This window comes from Chamaea fasciata, unplaced genomic scaffold (assembly GCF_029207755.1).
Source record: "Chamaea fasciata isolate MVZ Bird 193981 ecotype frontalis unplaced genomic scaffold, bChaFas1.0.hap1 SCAF_2, whole genome shotgun sequence".
Taxonomy (NCBI): Eukaryota; Metazoa; Chordata; class Aves; order Passeriformes; family Sylviidae; genus Chamaea; species Chamaea fasciata.
This window is the reverse complement of record NW_027094087.1, coordinates 35,253,620-35,277,469: the sequence shown is the minus strand read 5'-3', so window position 1 is coordinate 35,277,469 and position 23,850 is coordinate 35,253,620. Positions and strand designations below refer to the sequence as shown.

At 39.8% G+C, this 23,850-nt stretch overlaps 1 protein-coding gene across 5 annotated transcripts in view; it reads left to right on the top strand.

Moving 5' to 3' along the window:
• The first annotated feature begins 5,204 nt into the window (after positions 1-5,204).
• The window catches only part of GRM5 (glutamate metabotropic receptor 5), a 246,533-nt gene continuing 227,887 nt past the window's right edge, over positions 5,205-23,850 (top strand). For 2 of the 5 annotated variants that reach the window (XM_066175665.1, XM_066175668.1), the window contains exons 1-3: positions 5,205-5,267; positions 5,914-6,075; positions 13,883-14,762. In XM_066175665.1, coding sequence (XP_066031762.1) covers positions 14,084-14,762 — 679 coding nt within the window. In that variant the 5' untranslated portion in view covers positions 5,205-5,267; positions 5,914-6,075; positions 13,883-14,083. Of the gene's footprint in view, positions 5,268-5,763; positions 6,076-12,386; positions 12,490-13,882; positions 14,763-23,850 lie in introns of those variants that run through there. The other 3 variants (XM_066175666.1, XM_066175669.1, XM_066175667.1) reach the window with 2 other exon arrangements.

Below are 23,850 nucleotides of genomic sequence, written 5' to 3'. Positions count from 1 at the left end.
TGTAATATTTTTTATTGATTTTATAAAGTCAAAAATATTTATAACATTTGAAGCAACAGGAAATTGAATTTAAATAATAAGAATAATATCTTTAGTCATAAAGATAAATATAAACCAAACTTTCTCAGTTGGAGTTACTGCCCTTGAATACTCCTACTAATGTGAACCAGAGTTGTAATTCTCCAAAAGTTCCACATACCCATTTTAGCAAGTACAGCTACTTTAGACACAAAATTAATTCTCTAGAAAATGCAAAGAAGGAGTTACAGGGAGGAGAACAATTTTCTAGGGTAAATGCAACCATTTGGTTTTAATTTTTTACTCAGATGCCCTGAAAACTGGTTTTATTCTCTTAAAATAATTTTTTGTGGGTAAATATGAGGACATCTGTGTGCTACAATCTCTTAGCCACACCTGATGCACCCCATTACTCACATAAATCTCCCTAGATAATTTCTTCCCTTTTTACACACTTGCAAGCATCCTTCTCAGAGCTCTATACTCCGTCTTCCTCTCATATGTCCTGTGTTCCGCTGATGAACATACGGGTCAGGCCAAAAAAGATCTTATAAGCACTTCCAATTTTAGATTCTAAATCTAAATCTAAGGTAAGAATCCTTAGTCCTTACAGGTCCTAAATAATGTTGAAGGAGCTTCAGACCTAGGTTCAGTTTGGAGTTTCTGAGTTTTCCCAGCTTCTAAGAGCTGGGTTGCTTCCTTGTACAGAACTAGAACAGTCTTCAAAGTATTGGGTATTTCACAGTCTCTTTTATAGCTATTCACAACCAAGAGTGAAAAATTGGTCAGATTCCTTGAAAGTACCCCGGTGTTTTCAAGTGATGGATATCCCTCTGAGGAATAGATTCACTTAGGAATCTCTGAAGAGAAGTGGATGCACCTGAATGTCTCCTTCTTTTTCATCCTAAACAAAATGTTCAAGGTAGATCTCATGATCTGCACCCTGAAAAAGACAATATTACTGTATTCACTCTGTAGTGGAAATTAAGTACCACACAGCTGGTCACTCAGACCCCCTCTTCCCCACCCCCAATCTGGTGGAGTGGGGAGGAGAGTCAAAATAATATTTGTAGGTGGAGACAAGAGTTTAATAATCAAAAATGAAGTAAAATACAGTAACGATGGTAAATGATGATAATGATGACAATAATGATAACAGGGAAACCTCAAGTGATGCACAACTCAATTGCTCACTGTCTGCTGACTGATGCCAGACTCCAGATTTGTTCCTCTTCTGGGTAACTCCCCCAGTTAATATATTGGGCATGACAGTTATATGGGTTGGAATACCCCTTTGGTCTGTTCATGTCACCTATCCCAACTATGTTCTCTCCCAGTTTCTTTTATCCACTGGCAGAGCAAGAGACAAGAAAAAAAAAAGAATCCTTGAATTAGGAAAAACATGACTTAGCAAAACCCCAAAATATCTCATTCTGAATCCAAAACACAGCAATGCAACTGCCACTGAGAAGAACTTAACCCTGTGGTGGCTGAAACCAGGATAACTCATAAGAGAATATGGAGTTTATATATAAATCTCTACAAAAGGGAGATATAAAATCAAGTCCTTGCATTCCTCAAGGCTGGAAGAACAATAGGAACAGGATAAAGATTCTAAAGGTATTATTATTCCCTAGCAGGCTAGATTTTCTTTTAATATGCCTTACGTAGCATACTTTACACCTTTTTTGTCTTCTACATAACAGACTTGCCTTTAGTATACTTGCTAGGGAGGCAAGAGTAATTTTCTTCATTTTAAGTATATCATGAACTAAAAGAATGCTGGATTATTCCATCTTATCCAAAATGGGAGCAAATACTGTTGTATATATATATACACACATATATAAACAAATATATCATATCCATTTTTCTCCTTTTTTTTGTCTTTGTTTTAGAGATTATTTTGCAAAAAAAAATTCACTTGGCTTACGTGGTCAATACGACATCACCTTCTTGGCCACACTTTGATTGTGCTGCCTGTGTCCCACAAGGTTTATTAATTCTGGAACTGAGGACAAACCAAATTAGTATTCCTTTTCCCCCCTTATTTTCTGTCTTAAAATGTTAGTGTGGTTAAGATGCTCTTCAGAGTCACTGATTATGCTGGAGACTTACTCATGCTCTTTTTACCACTGCAATTCTCTGTGTGTACGAGTTCCTCAGAGTACAGAGATACAGGAAATGTACGGTCTTGCCAATATGTTAGTATTTATAGGTGCTACTGCCACAGAAGTAATGAGTGTTACCAATGTAAATTGTAGCCATTATGTCTCCTTATTCAGGTACCAGTTTATTTATTTTTTGCTCGTGCTGTTGCAAAGAGGAAGAGGAAGCTTTCTTTTTAACTTTAAAAATAGTAACAAAATAGGAGGGAAAAAATTGTGGTATGGGAAACTGAATCTGCCATCAGTAGAAAAGACAGTGGCTAATTTTATGGGTTCTGTAAAATGGTTGGGAATGATGGAAAGGGAACAGGGGAGAAAGGGGAGAAAGAGAGCAAAGGAGAACCACCTTTTATACATCTGTATTTATTGGGACCCCATTTAAAGGGTCAACGGGAGGCATTAGGAATGTAAATGCCATGGCTACCCCCTTCCATTCTGCTTGCCTCCTTTAATCTTTGATCCAGCTGCTCCAAACATCTGGCACAATGAACTCTGACTCTGGGGTGTGATTCACAGGGAGTCCTTGGGGATGTGTGTGTAGGAGCTGCTTTGCATCCCCTGTGGCTACATCCACACAGCTCTGGTGTTCTGCTTCTGTGGGGGATCCTCTCCATCTCCTGCTGGGGTCACCCTGTTCCCTGCCAGCCAGCTGGCTCTCTCTGTTGCCAATGGGATATGGCTGCTTTCCCACTCCCTCATCACACACACAGTCCCAGGGGAAGGCAGACAAATGTTGTGACAGCCCAGCAAAGTAATGGCACCTCCCCTCTGCCCCAATTCATCCAACATTGATTCCTTAGAGACCCCTGTGCACAGTAATACCACTTTGCTTTTGCTTTAACCATTCCTTTGAACAGATAGAACCCTCCCCTCCCTCTGTTCATGCTTTTTCTACAAATATATGTCCCTTCTTCTCTGTCTCCAGCCCCCTGACCTTCTAGTCATTTCACAGTGCATGGTTAATGAGAAAGACAGTGTCTGAGAGAAACACGGGCCTAAGGAGGAAGAGGAAAGATGCTCCTTACCTGTCAGCCCATGAGGGCAGTTATAGGAATGGTGACTATTGAGGTCTCCCCTCAATAATAACCCTCCTTCAGCCCTTCAAGAGCCAGCACATAATCTCTTGGAACTGCATAGAGGAAAAAAAGAGTTAGAGTCACATGCACTCACAGTGCCCTCTGCTTAAGATCTGGCCTTTTCCAGGGCTTCTGTCGCCCAAGGAGCCAGGAGAGCTGGATGCGGGTGTGAAGCAGGTGCCAGCTGATGGGCTCCCAGCCAGGCTCTGGCTGGGACTGAAGGGTCATGTGAAGGAGAAAGAGGCCATCCTCTACACCTGGTAAAGACACATGGGATATCTATCCTTCACAATCTGGGATGAGAGAAGCAATCAAGCTGGTAATCTGGTGGAAGAGAGACAGCAATAAAGGGATCACAGGGAATTAGGAGCACAGATGGAGTCATAGCAAGACTTTTCCTCTTACTCTGTGGTCTAACAACTGTATCAAAGTTAACTCAGAGGGGCAGGGGTCTGAGGAGGACATGGTGCAGGTTGGATTGGCAATGTATTCGCACGGGGGGAGCCACATCATGTAGTGGCTGGGATTTGGGTCATTCAGCAGCTGCTTTAAAAAAAATAAAAAGAGATAATATTTTAAGCAGCAACCCAAAGAGGGGAGAACCAGCAGGGAGTGTCAAGCTGTGGAGCAGTGGCAGAGAAAGGCTGTTAATTCTTGAAAATGGATGCGTGAGCTAATCCTTCCCTGCAAACCCAGCCTGGTAAATGGTCAGCAGCCTTTTAAAATGCCTGATCAGCTTTTACTTAAATCCCATTTTGCTTTATTATTTATTTATTAATTTATTGTGCTTTATTTGTTTGTTTATTTGCTAAGAAGAGCTTTGAATAAAGAGACGATCTGTTTGGCACTGCATTGTGATTGTTCCTTGGTGTTCCTGGTTGCAGTAGGAGTGCAGGGATGTGTTGAGTTTGCCAGGGCTCAGGCTACCTCGGACCTTTCCCACCCACCCACCCAGGCCTAGCCACAAGCCCCCTGCCCGCGCTCAGAGCTGTGGTGCCCTGCCCTGCGCCCACCTCGGGCCGAGGAAGGGAGCGGTGCAGTGCCATGCGGGATGGCTGGGCGTGAATGAAAGCAGGAGCCGGGTGTGTGGGGCTGAGCCGTGGAACAGGGAGAGAGGGAGAGGAGAGGATATGGGAAAATGCAGGGATACCGAGGGAGAAGGTAAAGCTTCGGTTGGCTTCCAAAGGGAAGGGTTAACCGAGGAAAGGTAGATGTGCGCTGCGGGCAGCAGGTAGTTACCAGGCGAGAGTGCTGCTGTGGGATTTGTGGGAGGGCGGGGAAGCAGAAGGGCTCGCAGGGTACCGAGCTTGTGGGCAGAATGTAAGCAAATAAAAAGCCTGTCCGCAGGTCTGCAGATAAGGTCCAAGGATGCTGACTGAGGAAGCAGAGGGCTGGCAGGGAACTGCAGAGCCTCTGGGTCCAGAGAGCCCGGGATGCCAGAGAGGAGAGAGCCTGGCAGGAAAGGGTGGCCGCAGGTAACACCTGCCGTGGGGAGGAGCGGAGGGCAGCCCGCGGGGGACAGAGGCAGGGGCACAACCCGCCCGTGGGACTGGCAGCTCGATTTGCCCTTGCCGGGGGCATCGGTCCTCACCTTGCCGTGCCCAGTGTTGTTACCCTGCAGGCGAAGGAAGGGGCGAGGGCTGGAGAGGGCAACCTGTCCTTCAGAGGCAAACAGTACCTCCTTTTTGCTTGATATTTCTGTCTCTGCGTGTGCATTTTTGTGCAGAGGGCTGGTCGCTGCTTTTGCATCCCCCGTCGCTCCCTTTGCCAGAGAACAGCAGGCAGAGCCCAGGCTGGCATGCTGCTTGGTTTCCTGGAGGGATCTGTGCCACTTGGTGGCACTAAAAAGTTGCGCTGAAGCCCGGTGCTCGCCCATATGAGAAGCCCCCTCGCCCCCCAGTCCGGTTCGGCAGCGGAGTGCCCGAGCCCACGGCACGGCGACCTCGGCGGACCGCAAATTTCGGGGGAACAGTTCGCAAAAGGTCGCCGGAACCGCATCGCAGGGGTAAACTCTTCCCAGCGACTCCGTTTTAAACAGCGCTTTTTTTTTTTTTTTTTTTTTTTTTTTTTTTTTTTTTTTTTTTTTTTTTTTTTTTTTTTTTTTCCCTTCCTTTGGATGATGCTATTCTGAACCGATTGCCGCTTTCTCACTTGCCGGAACGTAGTGCTGTAGAAAGGTGTCGGTTTGTTGGGGGACTTTACAACCTTCAGAGCATCTGGAGAGATTTCCTCACAGGGCAGAATGCAGGGTTAGCTCACTATAAACATAGTGAGATTGCTACTGTGCAAATGTGGGGAAGGGCGGAGGTGTTTAAGCAGGTGGGTCAGGCTGCAGCAAGTATTTAGGAAGACCAAGGCTGTGGTGGCAGAGAGCAAAGACCCATCTGTTGTTTCATCGTTTGTTTGTTTATTCCTCCTCCTCATGCCTTCCCCCTCCCTTAAATCCAGGGACCGTTCACGCCTCTTGCAAATGAGATTTGGGAGATGCTGAGAGAACAGCGTGTTGCATGGCGTGTGTGTGCATGAATTCGCGGGGGTAGGATACCCGGTCCTCAGCACTTGCCTGTGATCAGAAGAAAATAGGATGTACCTATAGCTGGAGGAGTGACAATGCTAGCCGAGTGGGGCTCACCTGCTGGTGATCTTTGCAGAGGCATTTGAAGATTATTCAGCTCCAGAAGGTCTGTGTGAGGAGTGCTATCTCTGCCGTGGCTGAAAATAGGAGGTGCCTACCCCTACCTGTCTTGATTATTGCCACCAAAAGGACCATTTTGCCACCACTGTGGGAAGAAGCACTTGCTGCCACTGACAAGGTAATGCTGTGGGTTGGGAGAGGGTACTTATGTGCCCCGGATTGTGGACAGAAACCTTGTGGATGAAGGAGGGACTCTTCTCCCCCTCTCCATCCCTTTCTTTTGCTCTGTACCCAGGTTGATGGAGGACTAGCACAACTCCCGGGGTACCAACAAGCCAGCTGGTGGGCTACCCCTCTAGGGGCTGCAGGGGCATGGTGGGGTCAGGATGCTGGAGGACAGCTGGCACTGATCCCTCCCCGGGAGCATGATATGTGTGGGGCTGCAGGGACTGGGGGTACTGTCATTTCTGGGCTTGGTGATGTGTGTGATATTGTCCCTCTGCTCAAAAGTGGGGATTCGTCTTGCTAGGAAGGTATAATGGAAACGGGAATTTATTTGTTTTCCGGAGACAGCCAGGCTTAGCTCAGCCATAGACTTTTCTGTGTGACCTTGGGACAAATCACTTGTCTCTGCTCGGTGAGTCCCGTCTGTTACTTATTTAGTAATCAAAGCTAATCTCCCCACGTGTAAAAATAATTCATTATGGAATGAGTGGGACAGCGATAGCCCTAGCCGAGCAGGGAGACAGAGACCTCAGCACCAGTGTGGATGCACACATGCATGTCTGCATGCACAGTGCTTAGCTGTGGCAGCGCAGGTAGCTATATTGGGAGATAACCTCGTCCAGTAGTTTTCTCTGAGACCCAGATCTATGCATTTATTTGTAAAAATGCAATCCTGCTTGCCAAATGTGACCACCGTGGCAATTTTTTACCACCGGTTGATTTCTAGGTTGTTTTATTTTTGTCTTCCCCTTCCACACACCCGCCTGGCGGCTAGCGCCAGCGGCGGGCGGTGCTCAGCACCAGGGACAGCGTCCGCTCCTGGCTGCCTGCTGCCCGTCCCCTCCCCGGCGCTGCCCACTGCCCGCAGGCAGCCCTGTCCCGAACCCTGGGGCTCCGACAGGCCCATAGCCCCACTCACGTTCCATGCTTCCCTGAGAAGCAATTTCCGGTGGTGGGGACGGGGTGACTGGTGCAGGGAGAGCCAGGACATTTCTTTCTCCTAGTCTTGAAGACGAAGTAGGGGATCGTCCCAAAAGTAGTAGAGGATAATCTTGAAAATACACCACTCTAAATCCTGAAGGGGGAAGATGTATAGACGAGTTAACTGCCAGGCTCTTTAAATTCCCTATGACTTGGTTTTTTAATTACCATATTCCTAAACATTTCTATCGCATGCTAATCTTTTGCAAATTCTCTAATACTTTGGCACATTTTAATATTTGTGTTACACGATCACAGCATTGATCATTATTTCAAATGTTCAGAGAGTATTTTTTTGGTCCCTATATGGATTTTCTGTCATTTATCTTCCTACATGGTTATGACATTGCTGGCATAGTGGTAGTACTGGCATCCCACCATGACCACCCTTGTTGCAACTTGTTGGAAAATGTTTTCTGAAACTGCTATTGTCTTTTCTTGATCACCTCCTCCATCCCATCCCATTTTATTAATTAATAAAATGTTTAGGGTTACAGATGAAAACACACCTGAGCTATTAGTTCCTGCATCACATGGTGTAACTGGGTTTTGGTAACAGCAGCATTTCGTAGTATATTTGGCAAAATTACAGAGATCATTGCAAGTTTCTCTGGGAAGTTAAGCACAAACATATTAAAGCCAAAATTGTTTCATCAATGTGAAAGCATGTGTGGACATAACATGGGGAAGAACTTCCAGGAATTGCTAAGGATCTTGCTGATAATTAAAACATTCTCCGTTTATTAGCTGTGAAGAAATGAGATCAACACTTCAGTCTGTCATTTCCAGTGGCCGTTCTGACCAATTGGTGAAAATTCTCCCTTGCTGCTTAGCTTTTTCATATTTCTAAGTGGAATTATAGAAAACTGCTTTTTAGTCCCTCCTTTTGTATAAAGCTGTTTTTTCGTGTGGGGTTTTTTTTTGTTTGTTTGTTTGTTTTCCCCCACAAAGAGCTTGATCCAATATCCACCGGAATTTGCAGAGCTGATAATGTAATGAACAATGTTTCCTTGTTGTTGGGATTTCTGTTTGTTTTGTTTGTGGACAAAAAAAAAAAAAATAAACTGTAGTAGAAATCTCAAAACAGAACAGGGTGCTCATATTTCATGATTTTCAAATAAAGACCATTTGAGTGTGTCAGATTTTGTGTGAGCCAAGTGCATTGCCTCTGAGGAATGGATGGGGGGATCTCCTCCTGCAAAATGACCCTCCCCAGAACATTGGGAAATAGATTGCCAGAATAGCTTGAACACAGTGCTTGGAGTTTGCGATGCCATAGCAGAACTCAGTAAAGCTCAACATCCTGAGTGTACTTTCTCCTAGCATTGGTCCAAATCAAGATGAGCTGAGAGGTCGCTCTCTTTATGTAACTGTTTTTTTAAGGCTGTTCCAAATTTTGCTACTGTAAGATCTTCACTGCGAGATAAGTGACGTGACTGACTCTGAATCAGTAATTCAGTTGCTGCTTGCTATGGTTTTGTCTTCTCTGATGAAAAAACAAAGGTAATTCCTTGGAATATACTTATTTGATCCATATCAATGTATATTATCTCATGTCTGATGTATTTAAATTAATTCTGGTATGCATTGCAAATGAATGCTTGGGAAGCATTTACTCAGCAGGTACAACGGCTTTAAGTTATACAAACAAAACATATGAGTAAAATTTTGTCACTACAAATGAATGGATTTTAAGGACATTAGTTTTTGTGATTTTTCTGATCCTGAAAATCCTTTAAGGAGAACCTAAAACTTTAGATAAGTCTTTACAGATATTTGACCAATAGTGTTTTTCTTCTGAGAAGCACAGAACAAATTCCTAGGTGCTTTCCGGATTGGGCCATGAGTTCTATTACAGCACTGTTTTTTGATTAAGTGATCTGGTGTTTTATTTTTATTATTTAACTCTGACAGAAGATTAAGAAACTATGAATGAGCCTGCTGTAAACTTACAAAAGTGTAACAAAGAAGAAACCCAAACGGAAGCATTGTTACTTCTCCCTTTTAATTTGTTTTTCTATTTTTTTCCCCCATGGTACAGATTAGAGTAAATAAAACATTTTCCCTCCGCCAGGTTGGTGTTTTGCATCTTTGAAACCACGGCGCCAAGTGGGTTCAGATTGGAAAGCACAGGTGCTTTGCTGCGGGGTCACTAGTGGGCGCTGCTATAATAATGGAGACCCGGTGGAGAGGGGATCACCCCGCAGCCTTCCACACAGGCACACCTGCGGGAGCAGAATACCTTAACAACAGCCAGATGTATCCCATGTATAAACTCTCAGCCACGAATATAGTGGAAAACCAGCTCTTTGTGAACTGCTGCTCACAGTCTGATTTTTGATCAATTTTTTTTAAATTAATGCCCTTAGATACTTAGCGTGCTTTTTGTTCCTTTTGGTCTCTACAGACTGCAAGTACAGATGGACATGCATTTAAGATTAGTATAATTTTGAAAGATTTATATATTTTTCATAATGAAAGGTTTGCGTGATATTTCATGGAATATTACAGATGCTCATTTTCTACTCGATTAAACCGCAACATGAAGTAGCTGTAACTCTGCCCTAAGGGAACAGCTGAGAATTTCTCCTGACAGAGTCTGGCATGAAGTTTATATTGCCAGGGAGAACAGAGGTCTCAGGAACATGTTGAGTGCTTCATCAAATCTGTGTCTTCAGTCATGTGGGTAGCATATAACTTTTGTCTATGACAAGACTGGACAAAGGACAGATTGGCAGTGTTATTTTTCTGTCCTACTTCTTCTGCAATTGCTCCAAGCCTGAAGTTAGTGCACCAGAAGACTGAGACCAACGTGTCCTCTATTGTTAAAACATGTGACTTCAGGATAAGTTTATAGTTAGATCCATAACTGAAAAAAGCTAGGAACATTGACACACCAGTAATTGAATACCTGATTCTATTTTCCTTATGTTTCAGTCGGTTTGGGATAAATCCATTGATGATGAAATTGAACTGCATGAAAAATAAGTTTGACCCTAAGTGCTGTGCATGTTGTCCATCAATGAAAACAAAACCCATAAATTACTAATTGGGAAATAATTCCCACTACTTTGTGCGACTCAGGAGTTCACTGCCTTTGAAACTGCTGATACCTCTGTTCTCAATCTGAGGGTTATAGCATGTCAAATTCCCTTTAGGACTATCTTTAAAAAATTAAACAAGAGTTATATTTAAGCTTATGAAATTTTACTTAATTTTCTTTTAGTACTCATCTTGCTTATAATAATAAGCTGCCTGTAGTAAGAGAAAATTGTAATCAAAATGTGGAGGGACTTGTATGTGATCCTTTTGGGAGTGAAGCACAGTGAAATTGTATATTTCAATAATTCCCCTTGCCATCTTCTCTTCAGGAAGGCATTCTCCAGGAAATATAATTAGAGTGCTTAGTCCATGAGCTTGCTGCTCAGACATTTTGCCTGAAATAAGATTTGTTACCTGATTGGTGTCAGGATATCTTCTCATGGCATGGCCAGCTGTGCCCATCAGAAGGATGACAGGCAATAAACACAAACTGAAACACGGGAAATTCTGTTTAAATATCTATCTATCTATCTATCTATCTATCATCTATCTATCTATCTATCTATCTATCTATCTATCTATCTATCTATCTATCTATCTATCTCTATATCTATATCTTTTTTACTGTGTCTCTGGTCAAGCAGATTGCCCAAAAAAGTTGTGGAGCCTCCATGCCTCCATCCTCAGAGATATTATGAACCTGACTGGACATGAAGCTCAGAAATCTGTTTTAATTGAACTTACAGAAAGAAGAGGGAATGGACCTGATAAATTCCTGAAGTGTCTTTCCACTTCAACCATTCTGTTATTAAGTTTATGAGTGCAAGACCAGAGAAACAGATCTCTATTAAGCAAGACAAACACATTGAAATATTAGTCAATATAAATTCCCAGTTGTTTCATTACATTATGAAAAGCCACAGAAAATATTGACTTCAGGTGCTTTGGATGTGAATCCTAAGCCCAATACTAAAAACCAGAAGCAGTGTAAGTAGGAACTTTTTAAGTCTCAAGTAAATTGACCTTAGCTTTAATATAGTGAAGGCTGTTCCTTAATTGTGGAGCAGCTGCAGCCTGCATCTGGCCCCTTCATTTCAATGGGGAAAGATTTCCTCATGGCTTTCAGAAATAGGATTCCCTCAGCTATGACACATCCTAGTATTGTGGAACCAGAAATATGAAGGAGACCTTCAGCTTTGCCTCATTCTTTACCCTGTAATTTTATACTGATAGACCCAACTATAAGCAGAGAAGAGCAAACAGCTGTTCTTTGGAGGGAAGAAGATAGAAATGGCTTTCCTTCCCTCTCCTTCCCTCTCTTTCCCATATATGCTGTTTGGAAATTTTTAATCCATAGACGTAAGACCAATATATTTGGTGAATATGTGTTGCAGACTAAAAATGGTGGCTTGGATTTTTTTGTACCACAAGCTCACCCCAAGGCCCTGAACTCTCCCTATTTGTACTACTGCAGATTCACAGACAGGTAGGTTATAAAAAGGCATCTAATTGAATATCTAGTTACAGTCTGCAGCAGAGCTGACACTTGTCTAGATATACTTGTGTTCTGGATATGTAGCCTTAATTTGAGAGGTTCAGAAAAATAAACATCCATGGTGTTAAATAACAGAGTACTATTTCTATTCAAATGTTAGTAAGTTAATAAATAATTAATTTTTTAAAGTCATGATACATGCAATTAATTCATTAATTAAAGGTATAGGAATTTGGCAGCTATGATCTTGTACACGGATATCCTCTGTCGTTCATCCTTTTGACTGTTTGCAAATTATATGGTGCCAGCTTCAGGGTGATGGAACAAATAATTGCAAGACATAAGCAATAGTGATAGTCTGTAATTAGGGACTAATTAACCTGAACTGAACTGCTGTTATTCCTTAGTGGCAAAGGGTCGCAGTATTGATAAGCCAGCTCTTCATAGAATAAAAAAACCCAAACCTTCTTGAAGTGTTTTACAGTTGTCTGAACCTTATTTGTTTATTAGCACTTTATATTACTAAAATTAATATTACATGAACTTATTAATATTGCAATTAACATTTAAATATTATAATAAATGTTTCTTCTTTGTAAGGATTTGCATTTTATTTGGGAATACTCACTGAAGCTCACTCACTCCTCTGTGAAAATGATTTATAATTTATGTATCTAGGTAAAATAATAGAGAAAGCCTTGCATCAAGCCAAAGAATGTTTTTATATTTGTTTGTCTCATCTTCAGAATCAGAAAGTGGTTCACTGTGTCACTATACTGAAAGACCTAGCCCTGAGGAGTAAATTCAAGAATAAAATCCTGTGAGATTTTCAACTCAAATCAAGCAGAGGTAGATTTTCTATTGCAATGGTTTCCTTCACTGTGCAATATCTAGGTGCTGTTAGAGTCTTTGTTAATGGATTAGAAGTGATTGGTGGTGTTTGAAATGTTAGACATATTTAGTTTTGTTTTTGTTTGGGGTTTTTTTTGCATCAAAAGATTCATGTCAATAAAACTGAGACTGGGGTCTTCCCCAGAATTTTACTGTTTTGTTAAAAATGAAATTGGCATATTGGTTCACTAAGTAGTTCAGCATCTTAGATTTAAAAGTGCACTTACCTTTCTGTATTATCAATGTATTCACTGGCAGGTGAGGAGTAATAGATAATATTTAATGTGCTCAGGGATCAAGATCAAGACCTGGCAAACAACAGTTTAAGCATAATATTTAAAACTGGAAGCATTCTGTTGCAAATCCACTGCCAGGTGCAGAACATTTTCAAGTACATTTTCTACTTCCACAAGTTAACCACAGCCCAAGATGTGACATGTTTGCTGATTTATTTGTTTATTTATCCTTCAGCAACAGTAAAGATGAGTGCAGATTGCATTGCAGTCTATAGGTAAACGTAGCTGATCAAATATATTTGGCATTAATGCATCTGTACAGTCTTTGTGTTGACTTTTTGATATCAGCGGAGTCTGTAGGGTTGTGTAGAGTATAAAGATTTTTCAAATTGCTTTTTGATGATTTTTGAAGTAAGGATACTAAAAGGTGAAAATAAGGTCATTGCTTTGCTGTTTTAGAATTATTGTTCCTTTGCTAAAAACGAATATAAATATTAGTAAGAAAATCAGTTTTCTTAATCTTGTTTAAAAACCAATTTGTTTCATGTTGTAGCTTGCAAAATAAAAACAGATTTATACATTCTGCATTCTTTAGGATAGCAGCTTTGTGTGTCAACAGCAGTTTCCTAGTGCTGGAATGGATAATAGAGTGTAGCTGAGGGTACATTAGTGGCATATGTATATTAGAGATATCAAAAGTGTCTGAAATTAAAGGGAGTTTTTTTCGAAGACACATATTAGAAATGGCAATGCACCTTTCTTCTGTAGAATTAAATACTTGCCAGTCTTTTGTGCATTTGAAGACGTTTCCCCACAGAATTTGTAAACATGATTGTCAAAAATAAAGAAGTTGGTTTATACCTGCAGAAGTACAAGTCTAAGATTGTGAAACACTCAAGTGAGATAAAGTTTCCAGCTTGAAAATGCTGAAAGCAAGCATACACAGTAGACAATGTAGTACAGGCATTGATAACTGTAGTAATAGGTGCAATTTTAGAAAAGATTATAAGATACTGTATCTTAATATATAAGATTATAAGATATATAAGATTATGTACATTGCTGACTTTATAAATAATTTTAAAGATATTTCTCTTATTTATTAATTTTTGAAGGGTGTGAGGATTATGACCTTATGTGCAGCTCTGCATAGCTGGCCACTCGGAGATGATGGTGACTCCTTAGAGAACAGATGCCAACTCCTGGTTAACGATCAGTATAGTGCTCCTTCTATCCAGAAGATTTGATAACTGCTTTTTGCAAGCTCTCCAACTTTTTTCCATCATGTTGTCTCTACCAGCCTAAAATTTCCTAAAATGGTCCTTTTGCTGTTCCTTGCTATCCTGCTGTTGAAGGAAGATGTCTGTGGGAACTTTGGGCTTTTGGTTTCAGCACAGGCAAATGAGAGAAGAGTGGTTGCACACATGCCTGGTGATATTATCATTGGAGCTCTATTCTCTGTCCATCACCAACCAACTGTTGACAAGGTTCATGAGAGAAAATGTGGAGAGGTAAGAGAGCAGTATGGTATTCAGAGAGTGGAGGCAATGCTACATACCCTTGACAGAATTAATTTGGACCCCACACTGTTGCCAAATATCACATTAGGATGTGAAATAAGGGACTCCTGCTGGCATTCTGCTGTGGCTTTGGAGCAGAGCATTGAGTTTATAAGGGACTCTCTTATTTCTTCTGAAGAAGAGGAAGGGATGGTACGATGTGTGGATGGATCATCATCATCTTTCCGCTCCAAGAAACCTATTGTTGGTGTCATTGGGCCTGGCTCCAGCTCTGTTGCTATCCAGGTCCAGAACTTGTTGCAGCTTTTCAATATACCTCAGATTGCTTATTCTGCCACAAGCATGGACCTAAGTGACAAAACTCTGTTCAAGTATTTTATGAGAGTGGTGCCATCAGATGCCCAGCAAGCAAAGGCGATGGTGGACATTGTCAAACGCTACAACTGGACCTATGTTTCCGCTGTACACACTGAAGGTAAGGGGTTGTTTTTTTACCACATAAAAATGCCTTTGAAACACTCTGATGTGGTCTAATTGATGGATGCTGGTAGCTTGATGTTGTTGGATTTTTGCCAGTCAGCTGTCAACTTTGCATTCTCTGTGGGTCTAAAGTAGCATCATGTTGTCAATGTCTGAAAACAAATTTTGAAACACAGCATGGTGTGTGTTCTAGGGCCGGGCCATTGGTAAAAATGATTAATCTGGAGTCTCCAAAATTACCTTAATTTAAATTACTTGACATTTATTTATTTTTATTTATGTAATAATCAGTGTATTTATGTAGAATAATAACTATGACTATTTTAGAATCAACAGGTAGTGAGAAAGCATCTGGTCTTCATAGTGCAGATGAGAGCTAAATCATCATTTGAAACTATAGCTGAGTCAGAATGTGTTCCTACTTAATATCTGAGCCACAGAGGCACAGGTACTAGAAAACACACAATTCTGGCTAATATTTGAATTCAAGTTGTCCCAGGTCCTTTTTTCCATCCTTTTTATAGCTCTCCATGGAGTATTACACCACTTCTTCCTCTGCCTCTGGCCATTAGTTTTGGAAGAGAGCAAGGGAAGTTTCTTTAAATTTCTTGACACATTACTTTCTATCAGGTGTCCAGAAAATCAGAACTGTGTGCTAAATTGCTTTCCTCTTTTTATTTATTTGACATAGAGCTTAAGCTTTTTATCCAGTGTTCAGAAGAGTATGTGATTAAAGGGAAATGCTATGGAAAAGGTTCTTGATTTCATTACTCCTTGTACTGATAGAATTGAGTTCATCTTGCTAGGAGTGACTAGAATTTCATGGTCTTAAGAGTAAGTTTCATCAGTCCCTGCCTAATGACACCACCATTTAAAGACTTTTATGGAATTAAGTTCTCTGATAAGTTTTAGGACCTCACCATCGTGCCTCTGTTCAAGTAGACAGATGCTGAATGGCAGGCTCAGAATACAATCTGAGAATGAGAAATGTTAAGAGATTGAGTAGTGGTGATGATGCTGCTGGCTTTATTACAACCAATAGAGAGCAGATTGCCCTTCCCACACACTGAGTATGCATCTCTGGCAGGCTATATACTATTCAAAATCCCATCTGAGGAGATGCTGGTCCAATTGAATAATGTCGAGATCTCTTTCCTCCTACAGATATGCAGAGAACTTATTCTGCAGTATTAAAAAAAAGCACCCTAACAGTTAGAACTTGCGTGCAGATTGTCTCAACCACCATCATAATATTGAGAGCTGGAAAATGGCTGAAGCCCCTTTTGTGTGGGGATGCATGAACACATTAAAAGTTTAATCTAAAACTTCAGTGTTCAAAACAGTGTATAAATCGCTCTACATGACATCATGCAGTGAGGGTATTCTGTAACAGCTGATGCCTTTGGCATGGTTAGATGTGCAGCCTTCCCATCACAAATATTTACTAACAACATCATGGTCAAAAATAATGCCACTAACAATAGCACAAGATTTCATACTCTGACTACTTTTGATGACTTATCTCGTTTTTGCAATGAACAACTTTTACACCTCACCTCATTGAGATGGGATATTTTTATATATTTTTATATTCAGTGTGGGAATAGTCATGGTTATATCAAGGTCTGATTCTTCACAGAGTGAAAACATGTACTTTTTCCACTTTCTGTGGACACTCTTTGGAGCAGATGGTAGCATATGGCACGTTAATCTTACGGCAGAGGAAATTTGTACTGTACGCTGGAAAGAAGGGGATAAGGACACAAGGGCTGGAGTGGGACATAGATGCTGTGGGCAAGATGAGGAGTGAGTGAGAGAAGAGCTGAATGTGAAGAAGGAGAAAAACAAAATGATATATGTAGTGCAACATGTGCCTGCTTCTTCTGTTGTTAAAGTGGAAATGGTAGGTGGAACATTGTTAAAACCTGAGGCCTCATTCATAGCATATTTACAGCAATATAATTTTGGACTTCAGTGAAAGAACATTAAACTTGGGTGAATCTTATGATCCTATCATCTAGTTGCATAGTCTGGTAAGGATGATGAATAGGTTCTACAGGTAAATTACATCAAAAGTTTTATTACAATAGAACAGATGATATTTATGATGGAATAGAAGAACACTAGCTGATCAAGGTACTTTGAAATGTGACAAGGTTCAGGCCACTTTCCAAAGACTATCGCACATGTTATCCCTTGCATTGGTTTTTTTTTTGAACCACCTTAAAAAACCCTACACATTAATGCTAAAGAAAAGGAATTGAGTAAATAAGCAAAAGAGATACTATTTGTTTGTTTGTTTGTTTGTGTTGTATTTATTTTTTATTTTACTATAGTATCTTGTAACTTATTCTAAATATGCCACTCAATTCAGTGTCCTACATTCACAGGTATTACTTCAAAACAGAAAAAAAATTGTTGAATCCTGCTCCTTGCAATTTTTATTGTAGGATCTAGACCACCCATAGAAAATAATCCTTCTTTTCACTCTTTCAGTAGTTCTGCCCAGCTACATTCATTATCTTTAGCTAATTTGCAGTCATTAATTTTTTTATTAACCAGACTCTTCTGATTTTTATGATCATATTCTGATCAGCATGATCTTTGGACTCTGTGAATGATTTCCATGGAGAGGGAGGGCCCTCTCCTCCAAAGCTGGATGGGGAGTAAAAAAGAGGCATGAAAAGCCTATTAGTTTCATTCCTTTGGTAGTCCCATAAGCAGATAAATTTATAGGTCTCTTTTTGGTCTAGTGTAAGAAAAGCCTGGCATACATCAACAGTCTCAGTAATTAAAAGTTTCTTGTTTGAATCTTTCCTTATGCACCTACTAGTTATCTTTGTCTACAGTGGATTAATGTTTTCAGAGATTGATCTGAAGCTGTGTTGTCAAATTCTTAATTAAGACTTACAGATTTAAAATACACAAAAAATGTCGACAGATTCTTGCAAGCTTTGCTCCATTGACGTTTAGCATTACAAATTAATCTAGGTGATGCCTCCAGGTTTACAAGTGACCTCTAAAAGTCATTTTTTTTCCTAAAAATGGTAGCAAGCATGGCTGTCAGTGTAGTTCTTGTAATTTTAAGGAGGAAGGCTCTTTAAACACTTCAGTAGAAGATGTGAGCAATAAATGAATGACATTTCTCATAAAAAAACAGTCATCCTCACTTACTGTAGTGTATTTTATATAGGCCAATCAGAAATCTTTGCAAATCTTAGTCCTGGGTTGTAACTCTGTCTTGCTTGGCTCTGTCAGGAATCATTATCACCATTATCTTGCCCCACTCTCCGACTCTTCCTTGCATTGAATCACTTTTGGGGCTCTACTCTGAACCAATCTGGCTTTAAAATAAAACGTTTATGTGCACAATGAGGGCTGTTTTTCAAGAAGCCCCATCAGTTCTGAGGTTCAGTCCACACTGTAGCCCCATGAACAGACAAGTTGGCAGTGTGTGACAGGGAGCTAGAAGTGAGCAGGAATGAGGGAATCTGGGATGCGAAACTCCTTGTACTAAGGACCTATCATTCAAAGCCTGAAGCAACTTCCTTTAAACTTATGGATTACCACAACAGGCATGCAAGGGTGTGCTGGAGTTCCGACTGGTCCAACTCTTTCTGTTGATGCTACAGATGGGGGTTTTTTGACTTCTGTGGTAGGAGCATAACTTAAACAAACTTTCCCTAAAATTAAACCAACATTCACTTCTTAAACCAACTTCAAAGACAGATGGCAAGTCAATAATGCAGCCGAGAACTCTGTGCGTGCTTCTGTCTGAAGAAAAGAAGCGAAGGCCCCTAATTTAGTCTTGCAGTCTTGCAAGAATGTTTGAGACCCTTTTTAGCTTTTACAATGCAACTGTTCACCTCTGTGGAAATGCTCACAGGAAGGCATAGAGAGGGAAATTTGTGCATGTATTTTTGGGTGGTGATGGCTGGCATGCAGGTGGGCCATGCAGCTCATGCACTGTGGGCATTTTTCTCCGCCTTTTCTTGCTTAACCACTTGACATCACAGTTAATCAAAAATGGTAGGAAAAATCAGGAAGAGGCTGGCTGGCTTCCGAAAGAGACAGAGTTGCCTGTTTACTCCATTTGCCATATGAAAGAATTCCCTGGTCTTTTTGAAAGATCAAAAAAAAATATGTGCAATTTTCTCTTCTCCTGTCACTAAGATTTGAAAGCCTCATTCTGAAAGCCAGTTCGAACTCAATACCCTCCTGTTAAGCAGATTGACATTTGGATCAGGCCTTCATGGTCAGAAAAAAGATCAATCCTTGAGAGTATCTCCTTGAAATTTGCCTGGAATCAAATGAATTAATAACTAGAAAGGCAATTTTCATTGCCATTGGAAACCATTTATTTTTCTGCACTGAATGGGGTGAAGAGAAGATGTATTTTGGAAAAACAGAAGCGTGCAGAGGTACAGTTGAAACACAATAAGCCAAATATATTGGGGGTGTCAAGGGAGACATTTATTCTGGTTATGTAAAGGGTGTAATTTGCTTTTGAACACAGCCTTAAGAAATAAGACAGTTTGTTGACATTTTCTTGAGGCAACTCTGCAGGTAAATACTGAATGAAACTCATCCTTAAAGTCTTCTGTGTTTAACTTCACTTTCCTCCATTTAAATTAATCATAAGTGCAGATAAAGAGGTGGTTCACATTCATTTTCTTGGGTTGTAATCTGGCAAGGATAAGGAAAGCAGACCTTGTTTTCCCTGCACATAAAGCTCTTTTCACACAGTTCTTTTCATATTTGTTCAAATGTATCTGGTTAAAAGACTATTTTTGCCCCATCCTTTGCTCCCAAACAAAAAGCTAAACTAAAATTAGTCATAGTCCGTGAGAATAGGATGGAGAAATGAATGAAAGAGCTGCAACAAGTTAATGTTAAACCAGTTTCCTGTAACAAACTGTACTTATATGAGGTCTTTCCTTCAGACTCTAGATTTTTCTCCTTTAGAGACAACAGTTTTATCATAGTCAAAAATATTATTTGCTTTTCCCAAAATGATACAACTGGAATTTGAATTAATTTTATTTGAAGCAGAGGTGGTATTTTTTCATGCTTTATATGCAGTAAAAACCTATTTTGAAATAATATACGAAGAATGTCTGTGCTAGTCCATGAAAATATTTTCAGTTGCAAAAAAATCTGTGTCTAAAAATCCATTTCTGAAAATTGAAGAATTTCCTGTCTAAAGACTGGAGAGTATTCTATTCCATCAATGTTTAATTTTTGCTATTGGGTAAAATTATGTATTTGGAATTTTCTGAAATTACTTCTAAGCTGTTTCAAACATAAAGTTTGAGATCAGAATTATTACAATTTGATATTCTCTTAATTACACTAATCTTGTAGCAAAACTGAAAAATATCTCTCATCTGAAAGAAAATATGGAGAAAAAAATACCTAGTTCAGGTTCCAGTCCTATCCTGTTGGTTACTCATTTTTGTTGAATGTTGACATCTGAAGGAAGTAGCCTTTTTCTTGCCTAATTTCAAATATTTATCCTAGCATCCCAGTTGTGAAAAGTGAGCAAATGCTATCTGCCAGCTGGGAATACTGAGACAGGAAAGTGAAGTAACACCGAGGATATGTTTGTGTTTCTCTGCAGTGAGTGACTGCCCAGACAATGTTTTAACACTGCTGTTAGGCTGCTCAGGCCAGACACACCTGCTGTGCAGGATCTTGACTAACAGAAAAATATGAAGTTAAGTGTATGCTCTGCATTCTGTGAGTGTAGTGGGGATGAGAATCCATGAAACTGCAAAAGGAATATGAGCAAGAGGGTCTGCTATTCCAAAGCTTAAAAAGAAAATTCATTTTTAAAGGAATGAAGGAAGGGGATGTAGCTAAAAGCAGGTCATTCGGGTTGTCAAAATTTCATTTTGCTTCTTTTGTTTAGGGACTAGGTGTTTAAAGGTCACTTTGTCAGCCACTTAGACTCATGATACTTAATACACTTAATAGGAACTCAGTGAAAGTTTCAGTGTCCTGAATTTTGCCTTTACTGAGAAGAAACAATGGGAGTCCAGCAACCTCCAGCCTCATCCATTTTTCCACTGCTGGGGGCCTGGAAAAAGCCCAGTTACTGTCTCCATGCCCAGACTGCATCTCTTCAATCAGAGAGGGATCTGTAAAGTTGATGAGATTTGGAAATCATTCAGAAAACAAAGTTTCACTGCACAGTGCTTACTGGGTCAGAGCAGTTTTATGCAAGATGATTATTCCCAGAACCATCTGGGAATCTTCCCAGATGTGTTATCAGATGCCTATGGGGAGTGGCAGTGACTCCTTTTCTGTATCCCTCATTAATATTTTGCCTTTGAGATTAAAAAGTACGTGCTATAGACCTGGTTGAAAAATGGATATTCCATGCAATTAAAAAAACAAATAGTTTTCCTAAAGTAATTTTTGTCCCAAGACAAAATTCAAAGCTAAATAACAACTTTTTTTAGTGAATAAAAGTTCTGATAAAATTTAGAATTCGGTCAAAATAAACTGTTTGATGGGATTATATTAAGAGTTGATAAAAGATAACTTGATAAATAAAATGGGATCTTTTTTCTAAACTGTGTTCACTTTTAATTGCTTTTCACAAATATTAGTGTTCCTTAACAGTTTTGGAAAAATGTGTTTTATTCAAGAAAGAGCTGGAAGTTTCCCTTACATCCCATTTAATTTAGCATATGTTTTATATCACCAATCCTGCTCACAAATTAAACATTTTTGGATACATTGAAATGTATCCAAAATTAATCAAACAGTTAAGGAGAAGATTATAAAAAAGGCCCCATTATTCATTATTTGTTAACATTTGTGGTACTTCTGAATCTGTGTTCCTTATTCTTCAAACCATAGATTTTTCTTTTTTCATGTATGTTACCTAGTGGCAGGAAAAGTAAACCGTTAATTTCTGAAGTAATTTTTCATAGACTTTTAAGGTCAAAACTAAATTTTGATATATGGAAAAAAACAAACAAACACCAACAAACCAAGCCACCAAACCCAAAAAACTTCCAAAAGATTATTTCATATTCCTTGAAATAGATTCTATTATTGAGAATTCAGGGGTGATCAGAACAACATTGAGATGAGAGCCAGGAACAAGGAGTGAGAGATAGAAAAACACTATCCAACACCATTGGAAAGATTAGGAAGAGAATACACTTAGAGCGCTAGTTTAAGACCACAGGTAGAAAAGACTTTGCAAGAAAATAGGATTTAATTTCCTACAGAAACAAGGAAAGAAGAGGATGTCGTGCACTTATCATTATCTTTATGCATCAAAATCATATCATGGGCAGCCTAATAGTGCAGGAATTAAATCAATGATGCTTCAAAATTTGAAACTTTCTGTTCAATTAAGGAGCAGAATAGATATATACATTGGTCCATACATGAAGAAAATTTCCTGTGCCTTGTAAGAGCTGATTTGTGATTTCTTTGAAAGCTGAGAAAGGGCAAAGGGCTTGTGCTGGATCTTTTAAACTTTTCTGCCTTCCCTAAGGCAGCCTGACTAGCTGATCCTTGAATCATGCAGGAGATTCTGATCTTGAGGGTGAGCCAAAAATTATAGACTTTGCCTTAATTTAGTTTGAAAGCCACTGGACAGAGAATAATGTTGCATCCGTCTTACCAAAAACTGATTGCAGGCTCATGATGTGGAGGCAGCCCATGCTGTAATGCACGGTGTTTATATCATTATATTGTATGTGTATACATTAAAGGAGTGATTGGGAAGGTTGTTAACAGAACAGTTGCCATCTACCTTGGCAACTGAATTTGCAAGCAATATTTTTCATAAATCATTGTCTAGTCTTTAAATGAACATAATGTAATACATAATTCTGAATTTACTGATTGGAAAAGGATGTATTCAAGATTTCCTTTAAATAAGAGGTTTGAGTTTTCTTTCTGGAAGTCTGACAAAATTTATGGCTGGCGAGATACATGGTCCAGGTGATATACGTGAAAACCTCTGTATAAAATCAATTACATTGTCAAAGGGCAAACAAACAATGTATGGAGAATGGCTTTTCTCAAAGTGCAATGTATACTTGAAGAATTGCAAAGATAATATCTGGGGCAGATAGTAAACCACCACACTGAATGAGTCCCATGGCCAAAATCCAACCTAACTCTTGAGAACAGTGGAAGTATGAGGAAAATTCCTCCAAAGATTGTTCCTCAGTCTCTTGTGATCTAGTCAGATACTTCCTATTTTAACTAGGATTAGATGTTTTGTTTGTACTGCCTCTTCTTGAGACAGATTTCTTCTAACTTTCTAGTTGATGTTACAGGGGGTAGGAGGAAGAATAGAGGAAGTACTGCCAAAACAAAGGGGCAAAATCATAGTGAGGGGACTGTGATAAGGATCTAGGAAATCTCCTTACCTCCGTGAAGACAGCTAGAGCAGGGAATTCAGTTGTGCAAGACTGAGATTCTGGAGAGCGTAAGGCGAACATATATACACTATAGTTGATCACACATGGCAGAATCACAGAACATGTTCACCTTCCCCTGATTTGAATTTGTTGAAGTCTGTTCTCCATATCTTATTTCTGCTGTGTAGGATAGGTAATGAAATGGCAGCTAGTTATTAGCAGTTATTAATTACTTAGGCTAAAACACATTGTTTATGAAGTTACACACAGAACGTCTTCACCTAAGGACCTCATGTAGAGACAGGGTTGATTTCACTATCAGGTATTCTGTTCAGACTGTGAATTACTCATTCCCCAAATGAAATAACCAGCTGTGTTTCTCCAACCTACAGACCTTTATTATGATAAGTTCTTTCCAGACAAAAGCTTCTCTTCCCAGGCATTGTTCTAATCTTTATTTTGGTGAAACCAAAGGGCTTTAGTTCTCCTGTCACTTCTGTAGAGTGGCTTTTCGAGATGCTGAATTTTTCCTGTAGTCCTTGTATGAATCTTCCCAGTTTTGTCAAGTTAATTTTTAAGAACATGTACCCTTTTTACCTAGGGAAATTGCTATTTCATTTTCTTCTTCACCTGGAAGTCAGGCAGGACTTCTGGATACAAAGTGATATTTCTTACCTTATTAGCAAACTA